This window comes from Corvus brachyrhynchos, unplaced genomic scaffold (genome assembly GCF_000691975.1).
Source record: "Corvus brachyrhynchos isolate BGI_N302 unplaced genomic scaffold, ASM69197v1 scaffold137, whole genome shotgun sequence".
Classification (NCBI taxonomy): domain Eukaryota; kingdom Metazoa; phylum Chordata; class Aves; order Passeriformes; family Corvidae; genus Corvus; species Corvus brachyrhynchos.
Window position 1 is genome coordinate 227,604 of NW_008238830.1, and position 23,360 is coordinate 250,963.

The following is a 23,360-nucleotide window of genomic DNA, read 5'->3' on the forward strand; positions in this document are numbered from 1 at the left end:
CCCCCCCCCGTGTCCCCATCCCGCCCCCGTGACCGCTCCTGACGCCCCTGTCCTCCCTTCTCGTCCCCCGGCCAGGGTCTCGCTCGTCATCCATCACCCCTGCCCCAGGCCATGTGCCCCTGTCCCCACCCGGACCCTCGGGCCTGCTCCACCCCAACCCCTTCCCCACCACGTCTTCCTCACCCAGATTCCAATTTCTCCATCTACTACTCCAATGCACCGTCCTGTTTACCACCCCAATCCCCATGTCCTCCTTCTCCCGGTTCCTGTGTTCCCATCTTGTCTCTTACACCTCCCCCTGCATCATTCCAGCCTCTGTGTCCCCCTCTCTGCCCCTCCCTATGTCCCCCTCCCCATCCTGTCCCCTACAGCCCCCCCTACACCATTCCAGCCTCTGTGTCCCCCTATCCCCGTCCCTGCATGTCCTCGCATGTCCCCAGTCCCAACCCCGTATCTGACCATGCGGCCCACGTGCAGAACGCGTAGGCACAGTCCTGCCTGTCGCCAGTCACCACCGTGTCCAACCTGTCCCCTTGTCCCAACTGAAGGGTGCCACTGCCACCACCCTGCTCTGAGGACAGAGCAGTGGGAAATTCACTCTGGCTGGCTGTGCCCTTAGGGTCCTCAGGAGACATGGCTATCCCTGGGGATATCCCCGCTGCTGCGAGCCAGCTCTGTCCTGCAGAGCAGGGACCATGGCAGGCAGCGACAACAGCAAGGAAAATGACAGGAGCCTTGGCAGGGATGGTGGCTGTCACGGGGCTTTCCGCACCTCAAGGGTCTGGGTGGCCCTGGCAGGGCTGGAGGACACTAGGTGCTACCCAGGATGGGTTAACCATGCTTAGGAGGTGACATTCCCCTTAGATCCCTGTCTGGACTCCATGGGCCACCCAGCAGCAGGACCGCCTTGCCATGACTCTGCCAGGGTGAGCCTACAGCCCGGGATGATCTGCATGGCCTCCCCACTGCAGCATCACCCCCCCAGGAAGGGACTGGAGGTCAGGAGGCCAAAGCCACCCGTGCTCCTTGGGGCTGGGCAGGGACCAGGTCCTGGTGCCCTCTCAGCAAAAAGATGTGACATGCAGAGTGGCCATGGGGACACACAGGTGTGGGACAGGGGGGGCAAAGGCTGGAGGTCATCACCAGGACAACACCTGGGTCACCTCGACACCAAGTGATTTTGGGGGCCACTGAGCACACTGAAGGGGTCAGAGCCCAGGACCCTCTTGTGACACAGGTCCCCTGCATCCCCCCCCAAGCTGCGGGGCTGGGCTGAAGGCTTTATTGAAAAATCCAAAACAAACAACATGGTCGTTATTATCATACAATGAAAACTCAAATCAACCTGCCCTGCAGTGGGGGGGCACCCCCACCATCCCTGTCACCAGCTGCCAGCACCAGGGACACCGCAGGGACCCTCCTCCCACACCTGGCTGAGATACAAAAGGGACAAGTGGATTTGGGCGAGAACAGTCCCCCTGTCCCCCAAGCCCCCGCTGCCACTGTCACCCCCATGCTGCTCCCCGGCCCCAAGGCCTGAGGTAGTTGGTCGTGCAGGCGAGACTCCCCTCCAAAAAAGTGGGGAGGGTTTTGGGGCTCCCTGTGTCCTGCAGGAACGGGATGGTTGGTATTGCATCCTAGGGGAGCCAGCACGGGTTGAGGGTGAGGAGGCAGCAGGACCCCCGGGGGCAGGTCCAGGTCCCTCTGGCGGGCTGGCGCACAGAGCGGGTGGGCTGGCAGCAGGGCTGGTGGAGGACATGGGAACAGCGGGTCCCTGCACGCTGGATGGCTGTGTGGAGGGGTGGCAGCTCCGAGGCCACGGTGGTGGCAGGTCCCACTGCTCCAGGTGCCAGCTGGGTGCTGATGGGTGGGCGCCGTTGGAAAGCACGTAGTGACAGCCCAGCCCCTTCCCAAAGGGAGAAAGGCCAAATCCTGTGCTCAGCACCCCGAGTGGAGGGACACTGGCCCCAGCAGGGGCACCAGCAGGACCATGGGGGATGGGGACATCGCTGCCTGGTCTGACGTCACTGTCTCCACTGCAGCGAGATGAGCTGGGGGGCCTGGAGGTGGCTGATTCCCCCCTGCCCTCTGAGCCCCCTGCTCAAGGCACAAAGGTTCCCTTGCTGGTGCCAGCCCCATGGCCACCCCTGCCCACAGCCACACTGGCCCTGGTCCCCCTGCACCCAGGAGGGTGGTGGTGGCACCAGGGTGGCACCAAAGTCAGCAGGGTCAGGGAGTTGTTTGCTCTGGCTTTGGGATGCTCTGGTTTTGGGGCACCCTGGCTGCCCCCCAAGCCCTCTGTGCTGCTGCCCTAGAGTCACCCCCCATCCCCAGGAGCTGGTGGCTTGTGCAGTGGCACTGCGGTGGCCCAAACCCACACCCAGCACCTTGCGGAGGGCTTATTGCTGGCATGAACACAGTGATCTGTCAGGGCAGAGCAGCCCAGCTCAGGTGGGGCTTGGAAGGTGTTTTGGGGACCTGGAATGAGGCGCAGGAGCTCATGGCAGCACCGCTCCTGCTGCCACCCCTTTCCCAGCTGTTCCTGGCACCCCGTGTCACTGGCCAGGGTATCCCATGGGAACACCACCTCCCAGCCTGCAGTGGCCAAAGGCACTTGGTGCCCCTGCCGAGTGGGAGCACACTTAGCACCAAGCCCAGCAGCACCCCGAAAGCTGTCCCCCACCCAGTGGTACCCCTGTGGCCTTCAGCATGCTCATTCCTGGGGCGGGGGGACGTTCATGTCGAGCCAGGGGCTGGATTAAGGCTGGAAAAGCAACGAGAGGCAAGAGAAGCCCGACCGCTCTCGCTCAACCAGAGACGGCTCTAAGAGTTCCCATAATCTGTGCAAAAACAAAACTAAAGGGTTAAAGACCCCCGCGCAGACACCTCCCCCCACCCCCAGCAGCTCTAATAAATACAGGCGCGGTTTGCGCGAGCCCTCGCCCCGGGCCCGGGCTCTCGCTGGCGGCTCGGCTCTGGTGCTGGAGGCGGCTCCTGGGGGGACACAGGGGATGTGTGCTTCAGGGGGGCTTCTGCACCACTTCCTTGGGGATCTTCTCAAAAGACTGCACCAAGTGGGGTCCCAGGGGTGTCCCCCACAGGGTCCCAGCTGTCCCCCGTGGGCTGCTTCTACCACTGGTGCTAATCTGCAGCTATAGGCGGGAAGACAGGGTCAGGGGGTGCAGTGCCCACCGGCATCCCTCTGCCCCAAACCGCTGGGACCACAGGGCTGCTCTAGCAGCACCTGGTGGCCTTGCCTGGGGGTGATGCAGATCCCACAAGCCCGGGTTTCTCCACATAGGATTTTGCCCATGTGTGCCAACTATCCCCAGGCTCGTGCCAGCTGCAGCAAAACCTGCTCACTGCCATGGATGGCAGGCAGGGCCTCTCCATCCTGCCCCACCTTTTCTGGGAGCAGCTGCCCAGCTGGAGCAGGGCTGGCACCACTCAGCCTCCTCCTCCCAGCCTTCCGCCACTCCAGCCAGCTCGTAGTGCTTCTTGCGCAGCTCCCCCAGCTTCTGCCGCTCCTTCTGCAGCTGGTTCTCCAGCTCCAGCACCCGCACCTGGGGACATGGCCCAGGACATGCCCAGCCAGCACCCTGGTACGGCGCTGGGCCAAGCACTCCCCTTTCACACCCATTATGCCCCCAATGTCAAGCCCAAAGACCACAGAGGTGCATCCCACGAGTGCACCAATGACAAGCAGACCTGGGGAGGGGATGGAGCTCAGGTAGGCACTGCTTGTGCAGGCAGGTGAAGGCGCAATGATCTGTGTGGGCACTCCAGGCAGGGGAATTCCCCAGAGCTGCCCCATACCAGGTAGAGGTGGGTGCTGTGGGTAGCACACAGGGGACCAGGGTGGCCATGGGCTGCTATGCCATGATGGGAGCAGCACAGGGGAGGGATCAAGGACCAAGTGCATATGACTCCTGGGCAAACACCTTGGGCCTCCCCTGTGCTTGTGCTACCTGGGGGCAGCTGGGCATGGTGACCCCAAATTTGATGCCCCACCCCGGGCAGCCCAAGAGAGACATGACCAGGTGTTTCCCAAACCATGTGGGAATTTCCTACCTGTGAGTCCATCTCCTGACGCTTGATCTGGGTGAGTGTCATGCCGGAGAAGTCCATGCTATCTGTGGAGAAAGACACCACCAGCCCGCCTCAAGCTCTGCTCCCCACTCGGACCCCCTGGCAGCTCCCATACCACTGGCAGGATCTGGCATCATGGGATATGCAGGGAGGGAGTGAGGGGCAGCCATGGGCAGAGACCAGAGGGGCACAACCAACCAAGGGTGGTGAGTGCCAAGAGCACTCAAGGTTTTGGGGTCAGGTGTGTGCTCCAAGCATTAGGACCAGAGGAAATGACCTCAAGTTGTGCCAGAGGAGGTTTAGGTTGGATAAAAGGAACAATTTCTTCACAGAAAGGGTTATTCAGCACTGGCAGAGGCTGCCCAGGGCATGGTGGAGTCACAGCTCCTGGAGGGATTTAAAAGCCATGTAGATGTGGCACTTGGGGACATGGTTAGTAGTGGGGGAACAATTAAACTCAATTGTCTTAGAGAGCTTCTCCAACTTAAGTGATTACATGATTCTAAGATCCCTGCAGCCCAGCACTTACCTTTCTCCTCCACCTGAGACTTCCCAGCCTTGGTGGAGGCCACCACACTGGCTGTGGCCTGGTTGACGCCCCGGGACGCTTGTTGGAGCTTGCAGAGGTTGGTGCTATCTTTGTCTGCCTTCACCTGCCGGGACAGTGAGGAGGGGTCACACCCCGCCTGGCAAGCAGAAGACCAGCCCCACGATTTGGGGTGACCACATGGTGCCCCAGCATCACCCTGAACCATGGGCAGGGGAGCAGCCTTGCTCCTACCTTGGAGGCTGCCACCAGCTGAGCGGTGCTGGCCGCGATCTCCCGGGAACAGACCATCAGCTCCTCGAATGTCCCCTTGCCTTGCACCACCAGGTCGGCAGCGTCACTGCAGGAGAGCAGAGAGGGGCTGGAGCAGCGTCCCACCATCCATGTCCCCTCCCTGTGGTGCCAGCAGGACTCTGCCATCCTCTCCCCGCTCTGGTGACAGTGGCACTTACACCATGACAGTGGCACCCCAGCCCACTGCCTTGGAGGCGGAGATGAGACCCTCGGTCCAGCGTGAATTCTTGGCATAGAACTCCTTGGGGGATGCTGCACCCTGCCGTTGGTAAAGGCACAATTAGTTACTGGGCACCCCCCGACCCCTGCTCTGGGGGGAAAGGAGGAGGTCAAGGTGTCATTCAGGATGTGTGTGGGAGCTGGAGACACACTGAACTTGGGGGTTGTGGGGTCCCCTGTGTGGGAAGGGAGATCAGGGATCACCATGACACCCCAGGAACCATAACCAGGGTGAGACTCTAGGGTTGGAGAAGAGCTCCTGGCAGCTGGGGGGGGAAGTCCCAGTGGGCCAAGGGTTGGAGCAGCACATCCCAGCAAGTGCGCAATGAACCCCAGCTGGACAAGCACCCCTGTCTTCATCCCTGCCTGCCCCCTTGCCTGCATCCCTGTCCCAGCTCACCCGTCCACTCTCCACGATCTCTCTCTGGAGGTCCTTGGAGGCCAGGACCAGGACATGGATGGCCTGCATGAGGCCTGTGCAGGAGCCCAGGATCCTGCAAGACAAACACCACTGAGCCCCACCTGTGGAGCAGCTGCCCTGCCTGCAGCACCTGTCCCCATCCTGCCTGCCTGGCTCTGTCCAGTGCCCCGACCACCACTCACCTCTCGTTCACTTCCAGTTTGACCCCAGTGTCACCAGCCCGTGCCTTGCTCAGCATCTCCTGGTTGAGGGGAGAGAGGCTGTGCTCAGCCCAATGCGCCTCTCTGGCCTCTCCAGCGGTCCCAGCAGGCCCCCAGCACGGTGCCTGTGGGCACCTCTCTGCTCATGGTGACCCTCACCTCAATACGGGCAGATGCCGTTTCGATGGCTGCGGCTGTTGCTGCCATCTCCTTGTCCACCAGGTCACCCAGCTCCTCCTGCCTGACGTCCAGACCTCTGGGACGCAGCTCCTGGGGATAGGATGGGATGAAAGGGACTGTCCAGGAGCAGTACACTCCCTGTGGTGGTGCCTGCCATGGCCTGATCCCATCCCACTAGCCCTCCTGGGGCACCCACCTCCCCAATGGCGCTGATCTGGCCCAGGCAGGCTGTCACCAGGCTGCAGTCAGCACTTGCCACCGTCCCTGGGTCTTGCAGGGCGCTGAGGTAGCTCACAGCCGCACTGCCACACTGCTTGCACAGCTCCAGCAGACCTGCATGGGCAGCATGGGGGGCTGAGGGGGCCACATGTGGGGAGGAGATGTCTGGTTCCTACCCACCACAGCATCCTACCTGCGCTGGCCTCTGCCTGCCCTGGTTTCTGCCCACTTCAGCACCCTACTTGCCCCAGCATCCCGCCCACCTTATCCCAGCATGCTGCCATGACCCCTGCCCACCCTAGCCTCTGCTCACTCCAGCATCCTCCTTGCCCTGGCCTGTCCTGGCACCTGCCCACCCTGACATCTGCCCACCCCAGCCCCTGCCCACCCTGACATCTGCTCTCCCCAGCCCCTGCTCACCCTGATCCCCTGCCCACTTTGGCCCCTGCCCACTGAATTCCCTGCCTACCCCAGCCCCTGCCCACCCTGACCCCTACCCACTCCCACCCATGCTCACCCTGATCCCGGGCCCATTCTGACCCCTGCCCACCCAGCCCCTGGCCTGGGGCAGCACTCACGGTCAGCAGGCTCCACAGGGGCCACATGGGAGGTTGCACTGCCCTGCAGGAGCGTGTCACTGACCAGGTGGGCAAAGAGGGCCAGGCAGGGCAGCAGGGAACCCACAGCTGTGGCAGGACAGCGAGCACAAGCCTCAGTGCCCACCGTGCTGCTCACCCGCCCCGCATGCCAGGGCTGCCCCTGTGCCCCCTGCCCGGGGCTGCCACCTCTCACCTGCGCCATCCAAAAGGTACTTGCTGTGTGCGTCCCGCAGCCGCTCTGCGCACTCGGAGGCTGCCAACGTCCGGGACAGGAGGCAATCTGCAGGCAGACAGCAGGCAGGGCTCAGCCGGGAGCACAGGGAGCAGGCAGGCTGGGGTAACACCAGCTTTGGGAGCAGCAGGGGCGTCACCTGCTGAGCCGGTGCAGCTGATGTGAGCAGGATCCTCCATGCGAGTCAGGGCGTCCTGCACCATACGCTCGGCCTCGCGCGCGGTGCCCTGCAGCAGGGACAGCTGCTCCTGGGCCAGGCGCTGCTGCAGCCCCTGCTCTGTGCTCTCCTGCTGGGCCAGAGCTGGGCTCAGGGCCCCTGCTGGGCCACTGGGCATTCCCTGCACTTGGCCCCACTGAACCCCTCTGGTCTGGCCAGAATGGGGATGGCCATGAGGACCCTCACGGTACCTTGTCTCTCAGCTGGGTCTGCAGCGTCTCCAGCTCTGTCCTGCTGTTCTCCTGCTCGCTGCTGAGCGTGTCCTGAAGCTGCTGCAGCTCAGCCTGCAGAGCTGCCATCTCGTCCCTGTGCTGCTCTGCTGCTCGGCTCAGCCTGTCCCTCTCCTGCTCAAGGCTGGCAATCCGAGTGTTCTGCTCTGCTCCTGCCTGGGGGGGCATGAAACAGCAGTCGGGGCTGTGCCGAGGGTGAACTTTCCAGTCTGGGGACTCATTCCAGGCTCGGGTCACCCTGACTGTCCCTGCTGGGTGCACCATGGCCTGTGCAGGCACAGCTCCCCGCTCCCCCAGCAGCACTGATGACCTTACCTGGTGACAACTGAGGCTTCTGGGGAGCCCTTTCACTTTTGTCAGTGAAAATGCATTTTTATCAAGACTGTCACCATCCTGATGGAGGACTGGATGCAGGGTGGTGCCTCTGCCCCATCCCCATCCTGCTGCTGAGTCTGCCCACTTCATAGATGGGTGACTGCATTTTCCTGCCAGCTTCTACCCCCTGCAACGAGTCCAGGCACCCCTGCTGTCTTCCACAGCTCTGCAGGCATGGGATACCCTCTGGCACATCTTGCAGTGTGATGCCACACTGCTACCTGGGCTTAGAGCAGGCAAAGCTGCTGACTGACCCTCTTCTTCCAGGCATTTTATTCCATGATCCCTGCTGCTGGAGCCCATTGGTCCACATACCACCATACCCAGGAGTGTGAAACCCCCTTGTGTGACATCAAACCCACTCAGATGTGGGAAAGAAGATGACAGGGAGCTGGTTTTGAGGTCAGTGGCGGGTATCACCTCTCGAATGGGTATGGCCTGGCTACCCAGCCCAGAGGGGTGCTGGGGGCCCCCATGTGCTCTCACCTGTGTGCTGGACTCCAGTGTGCCCTGGACCACTTGCAGCTCCTGTTTGCTGGCTGCCAGCTCCCGCTTCAGTGTCTCCAGCACCTCTGCCTGCTCCTGAGACTGCAGCAAGGGGAGAGGTTGGCAGAACTGGTGCCCCATGGGAAGCCCGTGCTTATCCCTGGTGTGTCCCCCCCCATCCCTACTCACCTTCCTCTGTGCCTGCTCACTCAGCCGCTGGAAGGAGTCCTCCAGCTCCTTTTTCTCCCGCTCCACATCCCCCTGGGCCTGCCTGGCCACTGTAATCTGCTTGGTCACCTCTGCGTTCTGGCGATGGCAGAGAATGAGATGAGCAGCCCATGGTGTCAGGGGTCATGGCTGGGAGAGGACATGCTGGGGGGGGTTTGGGGAGCCCACCTTGCGCAGCAGGTCGGCGTGGTTCTGCACCAGCTCGCTGTACTTCTCCTTCAGTTTGCTGTAGCGCTGCTCATTGGCCTGTGCCCGTCCTGCCACACGCACAGTGACACAGAGCTGAGCACTTGGGACCCCCCAACTGGGGCTCACCCCGACCCCACGCCAGTGCTGGCACTTCCTGCTCACTCTCGATTTCCGTCAGGCTCCGCTGAGCCTTCTCCGTGTCCTCCCGCTGCTTCTTCAGCTCCTCCAGCTCTGTGCGCAGGAACTCGCTCTCATCCTGTGCCTGCTGCTTCAGGTGCTGCTGCTCGGCCAGCTCAGCCTCCAGCTCACTGGCACGGCCACGCAGCTGCACTGCACCCCGTGTGCTCTGTGGGGACGGGTGGGGGCTGACGGTGCTGTTCAGTGCCCACCAGGACCATCCAATGCCCACTGGTACCATCCAATGCCCACCAGTACTGTCCAGCAGCCCCCCCATGGGTACCACCCTGCAGGCCCCCAAGTGCATCTTGACAAAGCACAAGGATGCTGGGCAGTGGGGCTGAGCCCACCCCCCGGCAGGGATGCAGCTCCCTGGCATACCTGCGGACCCCCTGTATGAGGGAGGCCACCGGGAACAGGGCAGGACAGAGATGGGGTCACTGTCTTGCCCACCCAGGGACACAGCCACCAGCCTACCCCACACTCCCAGTGGGTGTCATCCTGCCCACCTGGCTGTCACCCACCTCAGCCTTGAAGTTCTCCAGCTCCTCTTTCAGGCCTGTGATCTCCCCGTAAAGCTGCTCAATTAGCCGGTCTCTGGGAAGGAGAGACATGGGGTACACCCTCAGTGCCATAGGGACACAGCCTGGGAGGGGAGGTGTCCCCTGTGCCACCATGGCTGCTCCAGGCAGGGAGCTCCCGGTACAATCCTGGCCACTTCGCAGCATCGCCAGCATTGCTTACTTGTCATCCTTGCTCATCCCATTCTGGCTGTTGAAGTTGAAGGGGTCGCAGCTGAAGGAGCTGCCAAAGATGTCATCAAACTTGTTGTCAAACAGGCTCTGGGGGAAGAGCAGGACAGACCTGGAGTGACCCCACTACCACTTGGGAGCCCTTGTCCCTCCATGTCCCCAGTGTCACTGCCAAGCCAGCCTATGAGCTGCCTGGACACTGGGGCCCCACTGCTCCCAGGGCACTGAATGCTATGAACTTGATGAACATGGAGCATCTGTAGTCCATCCCCACCTAACTCCTGGAGGGAGAAGATCCCCAAAGCCACATCACTGCATGCTCCCTCCCCTCCGCACTCAATGCCTGGGGACAACCCTTGGTAGACAGGAGGGTAAAGACCTAAAGGTCTCCAATGGCAATGCTCGAAACCAAACCTCTCCTTGCCCATCACTGGAGGGCACCACACCATTGAGCAGCCACCATGAGAATTCAGGCTGGCTCAGCCCTAAGAGCATCCAGATGGGACACCCAGCATGCAGATGGGATATGCAGCACCCAGATAGGACATCCAGCACCCAGACGGTCACCCAGCACCAGATGGGGCACTCAGCACCGATCCATCTCTTTGCAGTGACACTCCCCAGTTCCCAAGGCCATCCCCACTGTCTCAGCCCTCACCACAGTGTGGGTTTGGAGAAATAACCCCAGGCTCAGCGCCAGAGAGCCCCCACCATCCTTACCTGCGAGGCTGTGTCCATTTCCACCAGGTCTGTGATGGGCTCACTGTCGGGTGAGGAGGCCTCAGCAGGGATCACCACCACGGGGCTGATGTGCTCTGACAGCGCAGAGGCACGCAGGAAATTGGGAGGGTTCTGGGGAGGGAGGGGAGCAGGGCTGAGAGGGAAACACTGGCACTGCTGCTGGGCTGAAGGCACAGTTGTTTGAAATCCTGCCCTGGAGCTCAGCTGGCCCATGCCTTGACCCATGAGAACAGAACCAGGACCCACAGAGATGGAGTCAGGATGCAGAGGAATAGAGTCAGAACCCACAAGGATGGAACCAGGACCCGCAGGGGTGGATCTCAGCAAGGGCTATGGATCAGTGAGAGAGGGGATCCCAGCTGCCAGTCAGAGGGCAGCTCCATCCAGCCGGATGCCACCCAGCGAGGGATACAAGAATGATTCTCAAGGTCCAGGAACCCCATGTTGCCACCAGACCTAAGAAGGTGGGCAAGGCAGCAAGAGGCTTTTTTTGGCCATCTGCCAGTGCCAGTGGCCCCACTGCTGCCCCTGGGCACAGGGACAGGAAACACGGGGACTGCAGGGTCTCACCTCTGGCAGCTGCGGGATCTGAATCAGCCGCTTGAAGTACTGCAGGTTGCTGGAGCGGTAGAAAAGGTCCTTGAGCCTGCAAGGGGCAGGGAATGGTTAAGGATGGCTCTTGTCCAACCTGGACAACCCCTTGCCTGGCTCCAGGAGGTGTCACCTGGCCACTGTATTGCCTTGGAGGGGAAGGCGTTTTGTGCTGCCACCAAACTCAGGGCAGGTGTTGGGAGCCAGCCTCCCACCGCTGGAGGGTTTATCCCATAAATCCCCAGCCTGATAGGCAGGGAGAAGGACCTGGAACTTGAGCAACCTGGTCTAGTGGAAGGTGTCCCTGTCCACAGCAGGGGGCTGTACCTCATGACCTTCAAAGGTCTCTTCCAACCTAAACCACTTCCTGCCTACCCAAAGTTTCCAGAAGCAGGGGGCTTCCTGCCTGGAGCCAACATCTCCACCCTCACCTTCAGTTTCTACAGGAGCATCTTCCCCAGAAGCAGGGTACCTCCCTCCAGGACTCCCAGTTTTGGGGAGGAGGGACAGTGCCCAGCTGCACCACTCGTAGCTCTCACCTCTCCCAGTCACCTGAGCAACCTAGTCAGGATCTTGGTGCTCTTGACCCCTGTCCCAAGGTTAGTCCCTGGGTGGTCAGAGCACAGCCAGCCCTGCTATCTGCTCTTTGCAGTTTGTGACCTTGAATCAAGCTGTTGCTCAGTACCATGATATCCTCCCCTGGCACCATGACATCCCCTCCCTGCTCTCGGTTGCCAGCTGTTGTTTTGGTTACTCATGTACCAGAGACCACAGCATGTCCCTGCTCACTCATTTTAAATCTCAGTGCCTTGGGAGCACTCCCAGGGCACCGATGCTCTGGGTGTGGGCACTTACTTTCGGAACTGCTCCAGGAAGCGATCCCGGTGGCCCTGCAGCGTATCCGCCGGCAGACCTGGAAGAAGCAGCAAGTAGAAATGCCAGCGGGTGTCTTCATGGATCAGGGAACAACCCATCAGCACAGCCACATGGAGATGGCTCTTTCCCAGAGATGGCCACCCTCCTCTGGGGGTCCAAATAATCCAGGCAGTGTCCTGCTGCAGGAGGGGATCACACCCCATACCCCCCAGGGCAGAGAAAAGCGTGGGCTGGCAGCTGCCACAATTCCAGATCCTGAAGGATATGGGTTTTGCACCTCCTTGCCATGGTGACTCCCTTCACCCCCCAAAAGAGGCTGGGGAAGAGGTGGTGGTGAACAGCCCAGGCTGAGCAGGGTGGTGGCCCCAGTGCCTCCCTCTGTGTCCCCCCTGTCAAAGGCAGTGGTGCTGGGGGCACTCACAGGAGTGAAGCTTGAAGAGCAGCTTGACGGTGTAGTCGTAGAGGTGGCTGCAGTCCAGGATCACCTGGATGAGCGGGGCCAGACGGCACTGCCCCGCTGCCGTCACCGACACCGAGCGCGACATGTCCAGGGAGCTGAACACTGCAGGGAAGGAGTGCAGGATCAGATCCAGCAGCACCAGCAGCACCAGGAGGTGCCACACTGTGTCTGCCAAATCCACAGATGTCATCCTGAGCAAGAGCCGTTCGCCTGGAGCAAGATACCCACTGGCCCTTGGGGACACAGCCTGCTGTCCTGCAGCTGTTTGTGAGCTGAGTGGGAGGGGAAATTCCCACCCAGGTCTCCCACACAGGCCTGGGAACACTCCAGCCTGGCACCATGGGCCTCCAACTGGGACTGAGCCCCAGCCATGTACCTGGGCAGAGCTGACACGTGACTGCTGTGCTCTGCCTGTCACTGTTGTCCCACTGGCACTCGAGTGTGCCAGGTGTGACAGAGGGAAGATGCTCCAAAACCAGCTGGGAGCAGCTGAAGCCCATCTCATTCCAACACCTTCCACTAGGACCAGAGTGCTCCAAGCTCTATCCAACCTGGCCTCGAAACACTTCCAGGGATGGGGCAGCCACAGCTTCCCTGAGCACCCTGTGCCAGGGCCTCACCACCCTCACAGCCAAGAATTTCTTCCCAATGTCCCATCTAACCCTGCCGTCTGGCAGTGGGAAGCCATTCTCCCTTGTCCTGTCGCTCCATCCCTCGTCCCCAGTCCCTCTGGTTCTCTTGGAGCCCCTTTAAGCAGAGGAAGGGGCTCTGAGGTCTTCCTGTAGCCTTCTCCAGGTGAACACCCCCAGCTCTGCCAGCCTGGCTCCAGAGCAGAGGAGCTCCAGCCCTCGGAGCACCTCTGTGTCCTCCTCTGGACTTGCTCCAGCAGCCCCACATCCTTCCTGGGCTGACGACCCAGCGTGGGCAGCAGGTGAGGGGGGGATTCTGCCCCTCTGCCCCGCTTAGGGCAGAGCTGCCTCCAGCCCTGGTGTCATCAGCCCAGGGCATAGGGGGTTTTGGAGCACACACGGCTGGGGCACGTTGAACTTCTCATCCTCCAGCACCCCTAAGTCCTTCCTGGCAGGGCTGCTCTCCATCCCTTCATCCTCCAGCCTGGACTGATACCAGGGGTTGCACTGACCCAGGTGCAGCACCTTCCACTTTGCCTTGTTGAACCTTAATTCAGGTGAAGTGCCCATAGAAGAGCTGAGCTGTGGTGCCCTCAGCCAACATCCCCTGTCAGAGCCTCCTCCAACTCGGATCAGCCCCACGAAGGGGCTGGACTCCTGCAGATCTCTCACTCCACTCTGTCTCAGAGTAATGCAGGGCTTTACCTGTCTGGAAGAGGTTCAGCTCACACTCCAGGTAGTCAAACATCTCCACCGTCAGCTGAAAACTAGGAAACAGGGTTGAGGATGGTTGAGGACTGTCCCCAAGGCCACCCACGAGCCTCAATCTTTGATGAGGGTGCTCTAGTGTGGATGCACCAGCCTTGCCTGAGGCTCTGCCCGTTCTCAGGACCTGCCACAGGGCAGGGGGCAGGAGGAAGGTCCTGTCCCTGCTTGGTTATGCTGCCGGTGGGGTTGGGGAGATCGTGTCCCCCACCTGCACCCACTCCCTCCCTGACCTTCCCCTGCCCCACACTCACAAATTATTGACATCATTCTCCCCAGCCTCATCAAGCTGCCGGTCAGACATCTGGAGATTTCCAGGGAATCTGGGATTCTGTGGGAGAAACAGGAGGTGGGAAAGGGTTCCAGAGGCTCTCCTGGTCTGGCCACAGCTCTGGGAGCACCAGAGCTGTGATCCTGCAGCCTCAAAGTCAGCTCCTGGATGAGCCAGGGGAGTGATGTGGGGGAAAAGGGAGGTAACACAGGGTCTCTGAATCCTGGGTGACCACAGCATCCCTAATCCACAGCATCTGTGCTCTTCCCAGGAAGAAAAGCTGATTCTCCCTAGGTTGAGAAATCTGTCAAGCAGGGAGGAGATGAGGCTGCCAGCAGAGAGCTGGACGGGATGGAATGGTATCTGCCCCAGGGGGTGGTACCCGCTCTGGCATTTTGGGGAAGGTCATATCACACTTCCAAAGCAGGGTGATGGGCACAGAAAACACCTCTTTCCAGCACTTTTCCCCCTTTTCCCATCTAGGATAGCTGGGGGGGGAAAGGGAGTGTGTGTCTCCTACTGCTGCAGCCCACCAACTCCCAGCCCAGACCGAGGAGCCCTGGGCCACCAGGAATCCTGCCACCCCCAAAGCATTGGTCCTTGGACCATTTTTGACGGCCATTGGCAGCTTCGGGAATATTTCATGGATGCAGCAGGATGGCCATACCGGTCCACTGCTGTCACCCCAGTGCCCACCCCTTGCTACAGCCCTGGGGACAGGGATGGGGTGGGGCTTACCTTGGTGTGAAATTCCATCTTGGTTCTCAGCAGTTTGAGGTAGATGCTGCAGAGCTGCCCATAGCCCTCGCTCAGGTGGCCCTGTGGGGACCCCAAAAAGCTGTTGAGATCCAGGACAGGCTGTCGAAAAGCCTTTTTCTGCTGCAGAATGACTGGCCCCTCCCTTATCTCCCCAAAACCACAGCCAAACCCTCCTTGCTGGCACCTGGATGCAGGCTGGCTGTACTGAAGGGATTTGGTTAGACCTTCTCATCACCTTCTCTGCATGTTTCTATGCTTCATTTGACTGTCAGAGCCGAGTTTTTAGTGGGTTTTTGCCACAAAACAGGAAGGAGGCATTTGATTTTGGTGGAAGGGAACACCGAATGCAATTGAAACCCAGCCCAGGTAGGTGATGACAGCCACAAGTCAGCCATGGCTGCGCTCCACTTCCTGAGAGAGGGAACCCCCCAAGCCTACACCCCCCCAGCCTGGCCAAGGGACCCCTGGGATCTCCCCATCATGGCTGGCAGGGTTGGTCACTTACCCACATCCTGCTCATGTCGCTCAGCTCATTCTTGTATCGCACGGAGTCTTTCAGGACCTGGAGGAATGATGGTGACAATCAGTAGGCAGAGCACCAGGACACGATGCTCCATACTTGAAACCAGGAACTGGGTGAGAAATGGGAGGTCTTGATGCATTCCCAACCCTTTATCGCCACTGCCAGTCCTGGGTGCCTCAGCTTCCCCAAGGAGGAGCCTTGCTGACGGCTCCTGCACCAATGCCATTGCCAGGCGCTGAGCCATTTCCTCTGGCACTGGCACTGCCGTTGGCACTGGGGTTTGAGGCACACAGGATTTTGGGCAGGGCAGCACCAGGAGGGCTCTGGCACCCAGGACTGACCTGCAGGAAGGCACTGACCCTTTGGAAGAGCTCTAGCACTGGTGTCCACATAGGACTGACCCCCGGGAGGGCACCAACCCTCCAGGAGGGCTCGAGATCCAGTCCCTTCTCAGGACTGACCCCTAGGAGGCCAGTGACCCTCTGGGAGGGCTCCAGCTCCAGTCCCCACCCCGGGACTGACCCCCCAGAAGGATACTGACCCTTCAGCATCTCCCATCACCCAGTGCAGCCCTGCAGGGGAAAGGATTTGGCCCCAAGCTGAGCTTTGGGCACTCACATTGGAATGTCCATCCCGGAGGAGCTTGTGGAACACATGGCAGAACTTCCAGCAGAGCACAGCATTGCCAGACAGCGGCAGCCGGTTCACCACTGACCAGAAGGTCTGTGCTCCCTTCTCATGGTGTGTGCCCAGGATGCACGGTGCTGGTGGTCAAGGAAACACTCCTCTGCCCTTTGGTGATGGAGAATGGCCACCCAAAGACGGCTGCACCCGCAGAGCCCAGGGGGGCCAGGCCACCACAGGGAGCTAATACTGCCCACCCCAAGCATGTGCTGTCCCCAAAGTGGCACAAGCTACCCTCTCTCCCACAGACTTGCTCTAGGAGCACCATGGCACATGCAAGGCTGGGGCTGTGCCCCCGCTGAGCCTTCCCAGGTGCCTGGCTGGGATGCTGGGGATCCACTTTTGGTGGCAGTGTCCTAACCTGCTGTGGGCACCTTCCCCTCTTGCCCTCTCATGGGATGGCAGTGCTGGGAGCACCAGCCAGGGCACCTACCAACATTCAGTGGCTGTGACAGCAGGAGCAGGGACCCTGTGCCATGCTGGAAAAATATCCAATGTCGTTAACAGCACTCCAAGGTCCCATCCAGCCTCCCCAGCACCCTGGGCACCTCTCCTCACACACCCTCTTGATGCTGCCCCTTTTCTGGGCAGCCCCAGCCCCGCTCCCACACTCCTTGTCCCACGGCCAGCTTTGAGAAGGATATTCCTGGCGTGTTTCTCCTTGACAGCCACTTCCTGTGCATTAATGGCCTTATTGATGCTGACGGTCTGCAAGAGAGAAGTGATGGAGGGGGGTGAGATGGGGAGGGTTGAAGCTCCCTTATGGACCCCCCCTTGCTCACTGAGACCCTTCGGCTCTGACAGCACCTGCCAGTGGCTGGGGCCCCTCCCATCCAGGTCCCCAGTCCCTGCTTGTGCCAGCTGGATGCTGACCCTTCCCGGATGCCTTTCTGGGATGCAGTTGGCATCCGCCAGGTTCAGCTGCTGCCAGGACTCATTTACTCAGGATAATAGTGATGCAATTAAAGCAGCGCCCACAAAGAACCCTCTGCTGCCCTCACAGTGGTGGGACAGGCAGAGGGAAGGCAAGTTCCTCTCCTGCCCTTGGATTGTGGGCAGCAGCTGGTGGCTCCTACCCCACTTTTGGCAGGGCTGAATGGGGAGGACAATTTGGGGGGGCATCAAGAATCAGGTAGTGGGATGGCAAGACCACTGTCAGGGCTGCCTGGCAAGGTCCTGGCTGCTCCATGGATTAGAGGGGCAGGAGGGGAATCCCCAGGCAGAACTGGCCATGTGGGTGTTGAGGACCCTGGGGAGTCCACGCTGAGGAGCCTGGGCACAGCCAGCCACCATTTATCCTATGGAAGGCAGTGGCAGCTACTGGAAAGGTTTTCCAGGCAGGATTTTTAAGTCTACCCCATTTCTGATCCTACACAGGGACACAATGATGCCAGCTCAGGGTCACCCTCTCCCCAAGCTCCCACATCACCAAGTGCTTCCCTGGCACCTGCTCCGTGAACATCCCGCTGCCAAGGGAAGGAACCGTCTGGCTCAGCACTGCCAGAAGTAGCTCATTACTGATATAAACCAATTAAAGCTGTGAGATTAATTCCAATGCCTTCCTCACTGCAATCCTTGCTGCAACTCTGCTTCCTGGCCCTCTCTGAGGTGGCCCCATATGGCTTCATCTCTATGGACCCTGGTGACTCTGTGCTGAGCGGGACTGGAGGAGCCCACAGGAGCCCCAAATGTGGGAGGGGGTACAGCCCAAACCCCCAGGAAGTCCCTCTGCCACCAAAACATGTGCCAGCTGGAGTGGGAATGATGACGGCCTGAGACAGATGAGACCCCACTTACAACTGCACTCCCAGCCCAGAGCCAAGCACCCTCTTAGCTGAAACCGTGTCTGGATGTCCCAGTATGAACCAGTTCTGCTGCAGGGATGGTGCTGCTCTGTGGTGTTTGCAGCCCCATCCCTATTGGCTCTGGGTGGAGAGCATGGAGGTGACCAGTAAGGACCATGGATGTGACATGGGAGGTCATCAGCAAGATGAAGAAGGCTCATTTTGAGGTGTCAGGGGACCCAGATTGCCAGTTGCAAGACACCCCTCCCAGGCACCCAGAGCAGAACCTGGATCTCAGCTTGGTTTTTTAAGGAGAGCTGAAAGGAACATCAGCAGTGGAGAGACCCATCCATCCCTTCCTGAGGAGCTGGATGGAGGCAACAGGTTCCCAGCACATGAGGACAAGAGTGGGAGTCACCTCTGCAGCTCTGTCTGTCCCAGCAGCCACAGCCCCTTGTCAGGAAAACCATAAAATTAAAGTCAGCATTAAAAAATGCTTGGGAAGGTGCCTCTGCCAGTCTGGAGAGGGATGCCCATGTCCCAGAGGCTTGGAGCAGGATGCCTGCATCCCAACAGCCATCTGTGACACGTGCCTCAGATCCAGCTCCAGGGGCAGCTTGTCCTCATCCAAAATCCCAGTCCGCAGCCCCAAAGACGCAGTCAGGACAGCTGTGATTAACCAGCCAGCACAGCGAGGAGTGCCAGGATTGGCATTTAAACGCACATTACACCTCAGAACGGAATCCTGGACCACAAGGAACAAGCCAAATGCAAAGCCAGAGCTGGGGAGTGGAAGCTCATGGCCAGAGGTGGGATGTAGACACCTCTCTCCTGAAGCCAGCACGTGTCCGCTCCTGCCGCCCTTGAACGACGGGATCAGGGGTGGTCTCTGGAGGGAAGCAGTGCTGCATCCCTGGGAAAGCTAGAAATGGAGCTCCCAGTTTAACTGCTCTTTCGTGCCAGCTTTTCCTAGCAAAGCAAGGACACTTTTTTCCAACCAAGGAAGCCCCAGTGACCTCCCAGCGTGAGGAGACACAGTGGGAGGGTGACAGGGGCCGGCAGCTCCTGGATCCGGGCAGGGACCTCCCGGAGCTTCCATCCCCAAGTTCCTCAACTCCATTTGAAGCACATACAGACTTCCTTTCTGGAAGGCAGAAAGGTTTTCTGAGGAAAAGCTGGATCTCACTTTCCTGTCCTTGTGGACACCCCACTTTTCCACTGCATCCCCAGGAGTGCAGGGCAGGGGTCTCATCCTGGGAGCCAACTGGGACATGCCCAAATCTCCATACCAGTGTCTCTGGCAGCGCCCACATCAGCAAACTGGGAGAGCACGGAGCAGCAGCAGGAAACCAAAGCTGGGATTGTCAGCTCCAGGGGACAAGTGGGGTCAGGGAGGGTGATTTGGCTGCAAAATCGGGTCAGAATGGAGGGAAATTTGGGGCTGCCTGGACAGCAAGCCCAGACCCCTTCCCCACAGAGGGTCTTTCACCCTGACTCAGAGATCCCACTTCCCACCGCCATCCCACACCTGTAGTTGACAGAATTCTAATTTAATTATGAGCTTCCAACCTATGAGGGCAACTTCTGACCCACCAGGACACATCTGGGCAGCACTGCTGGCCCAGCTCCAGTTTTCTGAACAGGGCAGGGGACATGGGGGACATGGGGCAGCCCCACGCCCCACCCTACTGCTGGGACAGGAAACCCTGGAGTTTCCTCTTGTGCAACAGGCCAGGCGGGAAGCGGGACGAGAGTCCAGAGGGGCCCATTGCACAAGGAGAGGTGTGAGGGTGACACTGCCATCCGGCCACCCTGGCAGAGCCACAGGGCCAGGATGTGGGACTGAGCTCAGTGGGGCAGGACCTGGGGCAGGGCTGGGCATGGGGCTCTGCCAGGCTGGACAGTGATCCATGGATCAGGTCTCATGTCACCTCTCTGGGCGTGTCTCTGCAGGTTCCAGACAGGGACAGAGGAGCCCAAAACTGCATGGAGGGAGAGGGTCAGGATGACAGAGGCTTTCTGAGCCCTGACACACACTTCCCTCTGTCACACACACCCTCACTCCCCACCAGTTCACCCCAGATTACGCTCTCACTCCCTGAATCCAAAATTTCCCATTTGGAGGCACAGAGCCAAGCTTGGCTCAGGAGCAGCACAACGCCTTCCCGCTTCTTTCATTTCCAAAAGGAAATGAGTGTTGATTAAAGAATCCAGAGCTACTGCAAATTATTTGGAGAAACTGAGTAAGTCGCAGTGCAAATCCTCTCAGTAATGCTCCCTCATTTCTCCTTAATTCCTTTCTATAAATGGAGAGACGGGATGGAGCATACCTCCGGAAAACCGCTCACAAGCCCTGCAGACGCAGGAGCTTTGGAGAAGGGAGTGAGCAGGGAGACTTGACTACAACAAGCCTGGAAAAAAATCCATGGGCTTAATTAAAATGCAAACCCCAGTAAAGCAAAGCTCAGGTCAGGCCCTGGAGGTGTGCAGGACATGGGACGCAGGCAAGCTCTTCCAAGGGCACATCTCTCTTTAAACATCACCCACCACCGGCAGCTAGTGGCAAATCCCAGCCTCGATGGGGCTCAGGGAATGGTTTTGTCCAGCAAAATCCTGGAGCAAAGCCAGCTGGGTAATACCTGGGGTGTACAGTGCTCTGCTGAGGACTGGTGAGAGCTCCTGGGGACAACTGGGGTGGCTGCAGTCCCCCCATGCTGGGCACCTGTGGCCTGACAGCAGCAGCAGGAGCAGGGAACAAGCCTGGCTTTGGGGCTGCCAGCAGCAGGAGGGAAAGGGAGCCAGGAAGGCAGGAAAGCAATGCCGGCAGGGCTGGCCAGCCCCACAGGATGTAAAATCCAGGGATATATTTCTATGTATTAGATAGGAGGATGCTCAACCTGTCTTCCCACTCAGTCCCATGGGCTTCCTGTGAGCAGAAAGTCAGAAGACGTGAAAAATACCTTCCCACCACTTAATCCAGGTTATTTGGCTGCATCTGCTGCTGAATCCATGAGTCTGGAAAGCAAGTGCTCCTCTCTTGGCTAGCTACATCCTGGAGCTGCTCTGGGGATGAAGGTCCTTGTCCAGGCTGTGTGAATATCTCCCGGAAGATGCTGCTGCTCTTCTCACCTCCTGCTCCCTCCAGATGAGAGTAATTCCCAAAATGACACAAGTCTCAGATTTCCCACTGCTTGGCCCATAAAAACAACCATTTTTCCCAAACCAACTACATACTCCAGTGATAGAGACCCCAAAACCTTGCTGCATCCACCGGGGTCACTCCCAGTGGTAGTGGCTTCAGATGTCCCTCTCCAGGAGGACATGCCGATGCCAGCAGCCCAGATGCAGGCAGGAGCAGGACCAAGGTGTCCAGAGACAGCCCTGAATCCCAAGTGATACCAGTGTAGGTGTTTGGGGTCACCTTGTCCCACAGCCTGCACACGGAACACCTCAAAAGAGAGTCAGAAGATGGCAACAGGCTCTGTGAGCCACGCTGGAATCCAGTGGCATCACCATGATGCTCTTCTTAGCAGAGACCCTGCCCTGGCATTGCTGCCGCCAGGTCTGCTCTCCTGAGGCCAGGAGGATGATGACTTCAGATTGATGACACCACCAGCCCCTCTGGCACTCAGCAATGCCCGATGGAGTGTTACAGAGCTCTTCCAGCACAGGTGGGGTTTCCAGGGAAAAAAACACCTGAGCCAGGAAATGGAATGGCGATATGAGGTTCAGAGGTCTCCAACCACGAGGAGACATGCGAGGCTGGAAGCTGATGCCTGACTACTTGCACGCCTTTGCCTTGAGAGCTGTAGTGCTGTTATCCCACTAGGAAAACCAAAATAAAGTTGTAGGATGTCCATTTGGAGTGTGCCTGGACAGCCCATTCCACCAGCTCCCAGCTCCTCCTGAGGGTAGCAGAGGTTGGGATCCACAGGGGGATGCACCCATGAGCTGCGTGTGCAAGGACTTGACCCACTGTTGGCTCTTCCAGAGCCTCCAGCGAAAATCCCGAGTTCCGCACCATCAGGAGAGGCAGGGTAGGATGAGACAGTGTGATCCAACTGCTCCTCCACCTTCGAGGCAAAGGAAAAGAACACAACCACCCAACCAATCTGTGGGGGGTCCCAAGGGCTCCAGTGAGATACTTGATGCCAGCAGGGGAGAGCTGGAATGACCCCAGGGAGGGTTTGGCTCCACCAACACCAGGGACGAGAGCTCACCACAGTGAACACATCACTGCCCACCACAGGGAACCAGCAACTGGAGTGCTGGGCAACTGGATTTCTCCAGCCATAAACAACTTACACAGTTTAATTACTTGGACATGGAATTTTTAAATCCAGTTTAAGGAATGTGGACTTTTCCAATACACAGATAAACCTTAGGGGAAAAAAAGGATAGTAAGGAGCAATTTTGGGGAGAACAGCTGGCAAAAAGCAAGGCTACAGAATCCAGACCTCACAGGGACCACTAGGGAAGCTGACACTGTAAAGCTCAGAGCCCAGGCTGCTGCTGGCCAGCACTTCCAACCCCACAGCACAACCAAAGCCCATCACAGGGGGCTGGATCTGAGGAGAGGCAGAAATGCAGAGGGACCCCAGGACCCCCATCCCTCCATTAAAACATGCACATCTGCTCATTACTCTCCTCACTTAATTACTGCTCAAGGCACTCTGTCAATCCTGCCCCATGTGCCCAGCTGGCTTGGCCGCAGCCAGAGCCTTTCTCATGAGCTGCCCCAATATCCAGGCTTTTAATTCTAAATGGGGATTTTATGCAAGGATAATCTCTTCCAGCAGTGGTGACTTCTGTCTGGGGAGGGAGTGTGGCTGTGTCTGACAGTGTCAGTGGTCCAGCAAGGTCTTCCACCACCTACAAATGTTCCTGAAACATTCCCAGTCATGCTGACCAGAGTCTTCTGCTTCCCAGCAGATGCAAAGATTTGGGCATTTTTTGTAACAGGAGGAGATAAAGGAGCGAGGATGGAGAATTTGGGGAGCAGATGCAAGGAGCTCACATCCAGATGTGCATTTCTATGATCAGCTGCCATTCAGGACCCATCTTTCTTGGGAAGCGTCACCCCGGCAGGAACACGGCGGTGCTCATTGCACTAGCAGGATATTCCCAAATTAAGCTGGGATCTAGTGTTGGTGGAAATCGTTCCTTGCAATGCTTCTGGGTGAGCAGCAACTCCCGGGAGGAGGATGGGGCAATCCCTCCCCTGTTATCCCCCCAGGACGTCTGGATCCTGCAATGGTGCCAATAGCAGCCACGACCATGTGGGCTCAATGCTGCATCTGAGGGACCTGCCGGAGCACCGGGAAAAGCCAAATCCCTCTTCCCAGGAGAGCAGCGCAGGGGTGACCATGCTCCCTGTAGAAACGGACCCTAAAAACCCACTTCTTGCCCCAAACTTGTTTCCATTCCTTCTACCTGGGTGAGGGGCAGTCCCCATGGGCCGGAGGAGCTGTGACAGCAGCACTGGACATGGCGACACAAGCGCGTGGAGATACAGGTATGTGGGGACACAGGTGCTCCTGAGGACATGGGAACATGGATGCATGGGGACACGAGTGAGTGCTCGTGGGGACACGGGTGCTCGTGGCACGGCCTGAAGCCGGCC

The 23,360-nt window shown here is 59.1% G+C and overlaps 2 protein-coding genes and 1 long non-coding RNA gene across 5 annotated transcripts in view; 1 reads left to right on the top strand and 2 right to left on the bottom strand.

Annotated features, from left to right (window-relative positions):
• The window catches only part of POM121 (POM121 transmembrane nucleoporin), a 15,557-nt gene extending 14,922 nt beyond the window's left edge, over positions 1-635 (bottom strand). The window contains exon 1 of the mRNA XM_017738113.1: positions 472-635. Coding sequence (XP_017593602.1) covers positions 472-635 — 164 coding nt within the window. The remainder of the gene's footprint in view (positions 1-471) is intronic.
• Positions 636-1,238: 603 nt separating this feature from the next.
• Positions 1,239-23,360, bottom strand: part of HIP1 (huntingtin interacting protein 1) — a 35,422-nt gene continuing 13,300 nt past the window's right edge. Inside the window, exons 2-31 of one of the 3 annotated variants that reach the window (XM_017738129.1) lie at positions 16,598-16,661; positions 15,888-16,030; positions 15,252-15,308; positions 14,726-14,806; positions 13,971-14,047; positions 13,657-13,718; positions 12,284-12,424; positions 11,842-11,899; positions 10,966-11,041; positions 10,375-10,506; positions 9,647-9,744; positions 9,427-9,499; positions 8,888-9,071; positions 8,705-8,793; positions 8,498-8,614; positions 8,309-8,437; positions 7,409-7,603; positions 7,140-7,227; positions 6,962-7,048; positions 6,748-6,855; positions 6,147-6,283; positions 5,930-6,040; positions 5,753-5,811; positions 5,550-5,643; positions 5,089-5,189; positions 4,871-4,976; positions 4,619-4,742; positions 4,072-4,133; positions 3,454-3,563; positions 1,239-3,154 (exon numbers count right to left, since the gene is read on the bottom strand). In XM_017738129.1, the coding sequence (XP_017593618.1) occupies positions 3,142-3,154; positions 3,454-3,563; positions 4,072-4,133; positions 4,619-4,742; positions 4,871-4,976; positions 5,089-5,189; positions 5,550-5,643; positions 5,753-5,811; positions 5,930-6,040; positions 6,147-6,283; positions 6,748-6,855; positions 6,962-7,048; positions 7,140-7,227; positions 7,409-7,603; positions 8,309-8,437; positions 8,498-8,614; positions 8,705-8,793; positions 8,888-9,071; positions 9,427-9,499; positions 9,647-9,744; positions 10,375-10,506; positions 10,966-11,041; positions 11,842-11,899; positions 12,284-12,424; positions 13,657-13,718; positions 13,971-14,047; positions 14,726-14,806; positions 15,252-15,308; positions 15,888-16,030; positions 16,598-16,661 (2,976 nt within the window). In that variant the 3' untranslated portion in view covers positions 1,239-3,141. Of the gene's footprint in view, positions 3,155-3,453; positions 3,564-4,071; positions 4,134-4,618; positions 4,743-4,870; positions 4,977-5,088; positions 5,190-5,549; positions 5,644-5,752; positions 5,812-5,929; positions 6,041-6,146; positions 6,284-6,747; positions 6,856-6,961; positions 7,049-7,139; positions 7,288-7,408; positions 7,604-8,308; positions 8,438-8,497; positions 8,615-8,704; positions 8,794-8,887; positions 9,072-9,426; positions 9,500-9,646; positions 9,745-10,374; positions 10,507-10,965; positions 11,042-11,841; positions 11,900-12,283; positions 12,425-13,656; positions 13,719-13,970; positions 14,048-14,725; positions 14,807-15,251; positions 15,309-15,887; positions 16,031-16,597; positions 16,662-23,360 lie in introns of all 3 variants that reach the window. The other 2 variants (XM_017738126.1, XM_017738127.1) reach the window with 2 other exon arrangements.
• Positions 20,760-23,360, top strand: part of LOC108447616 — an 8,202-nt gene continuing 5,601 nt past the window's right edge. Inside the window, exon 1 of the long non-coding RNA XR_001863266.1 lies at positions 20,760-23,252. This is a non-coding gene — a long non-coding RNA (uncharacterized LOC108447616). The remainder of the gene's footprint in view (positions 23,253-23,360) is intronic.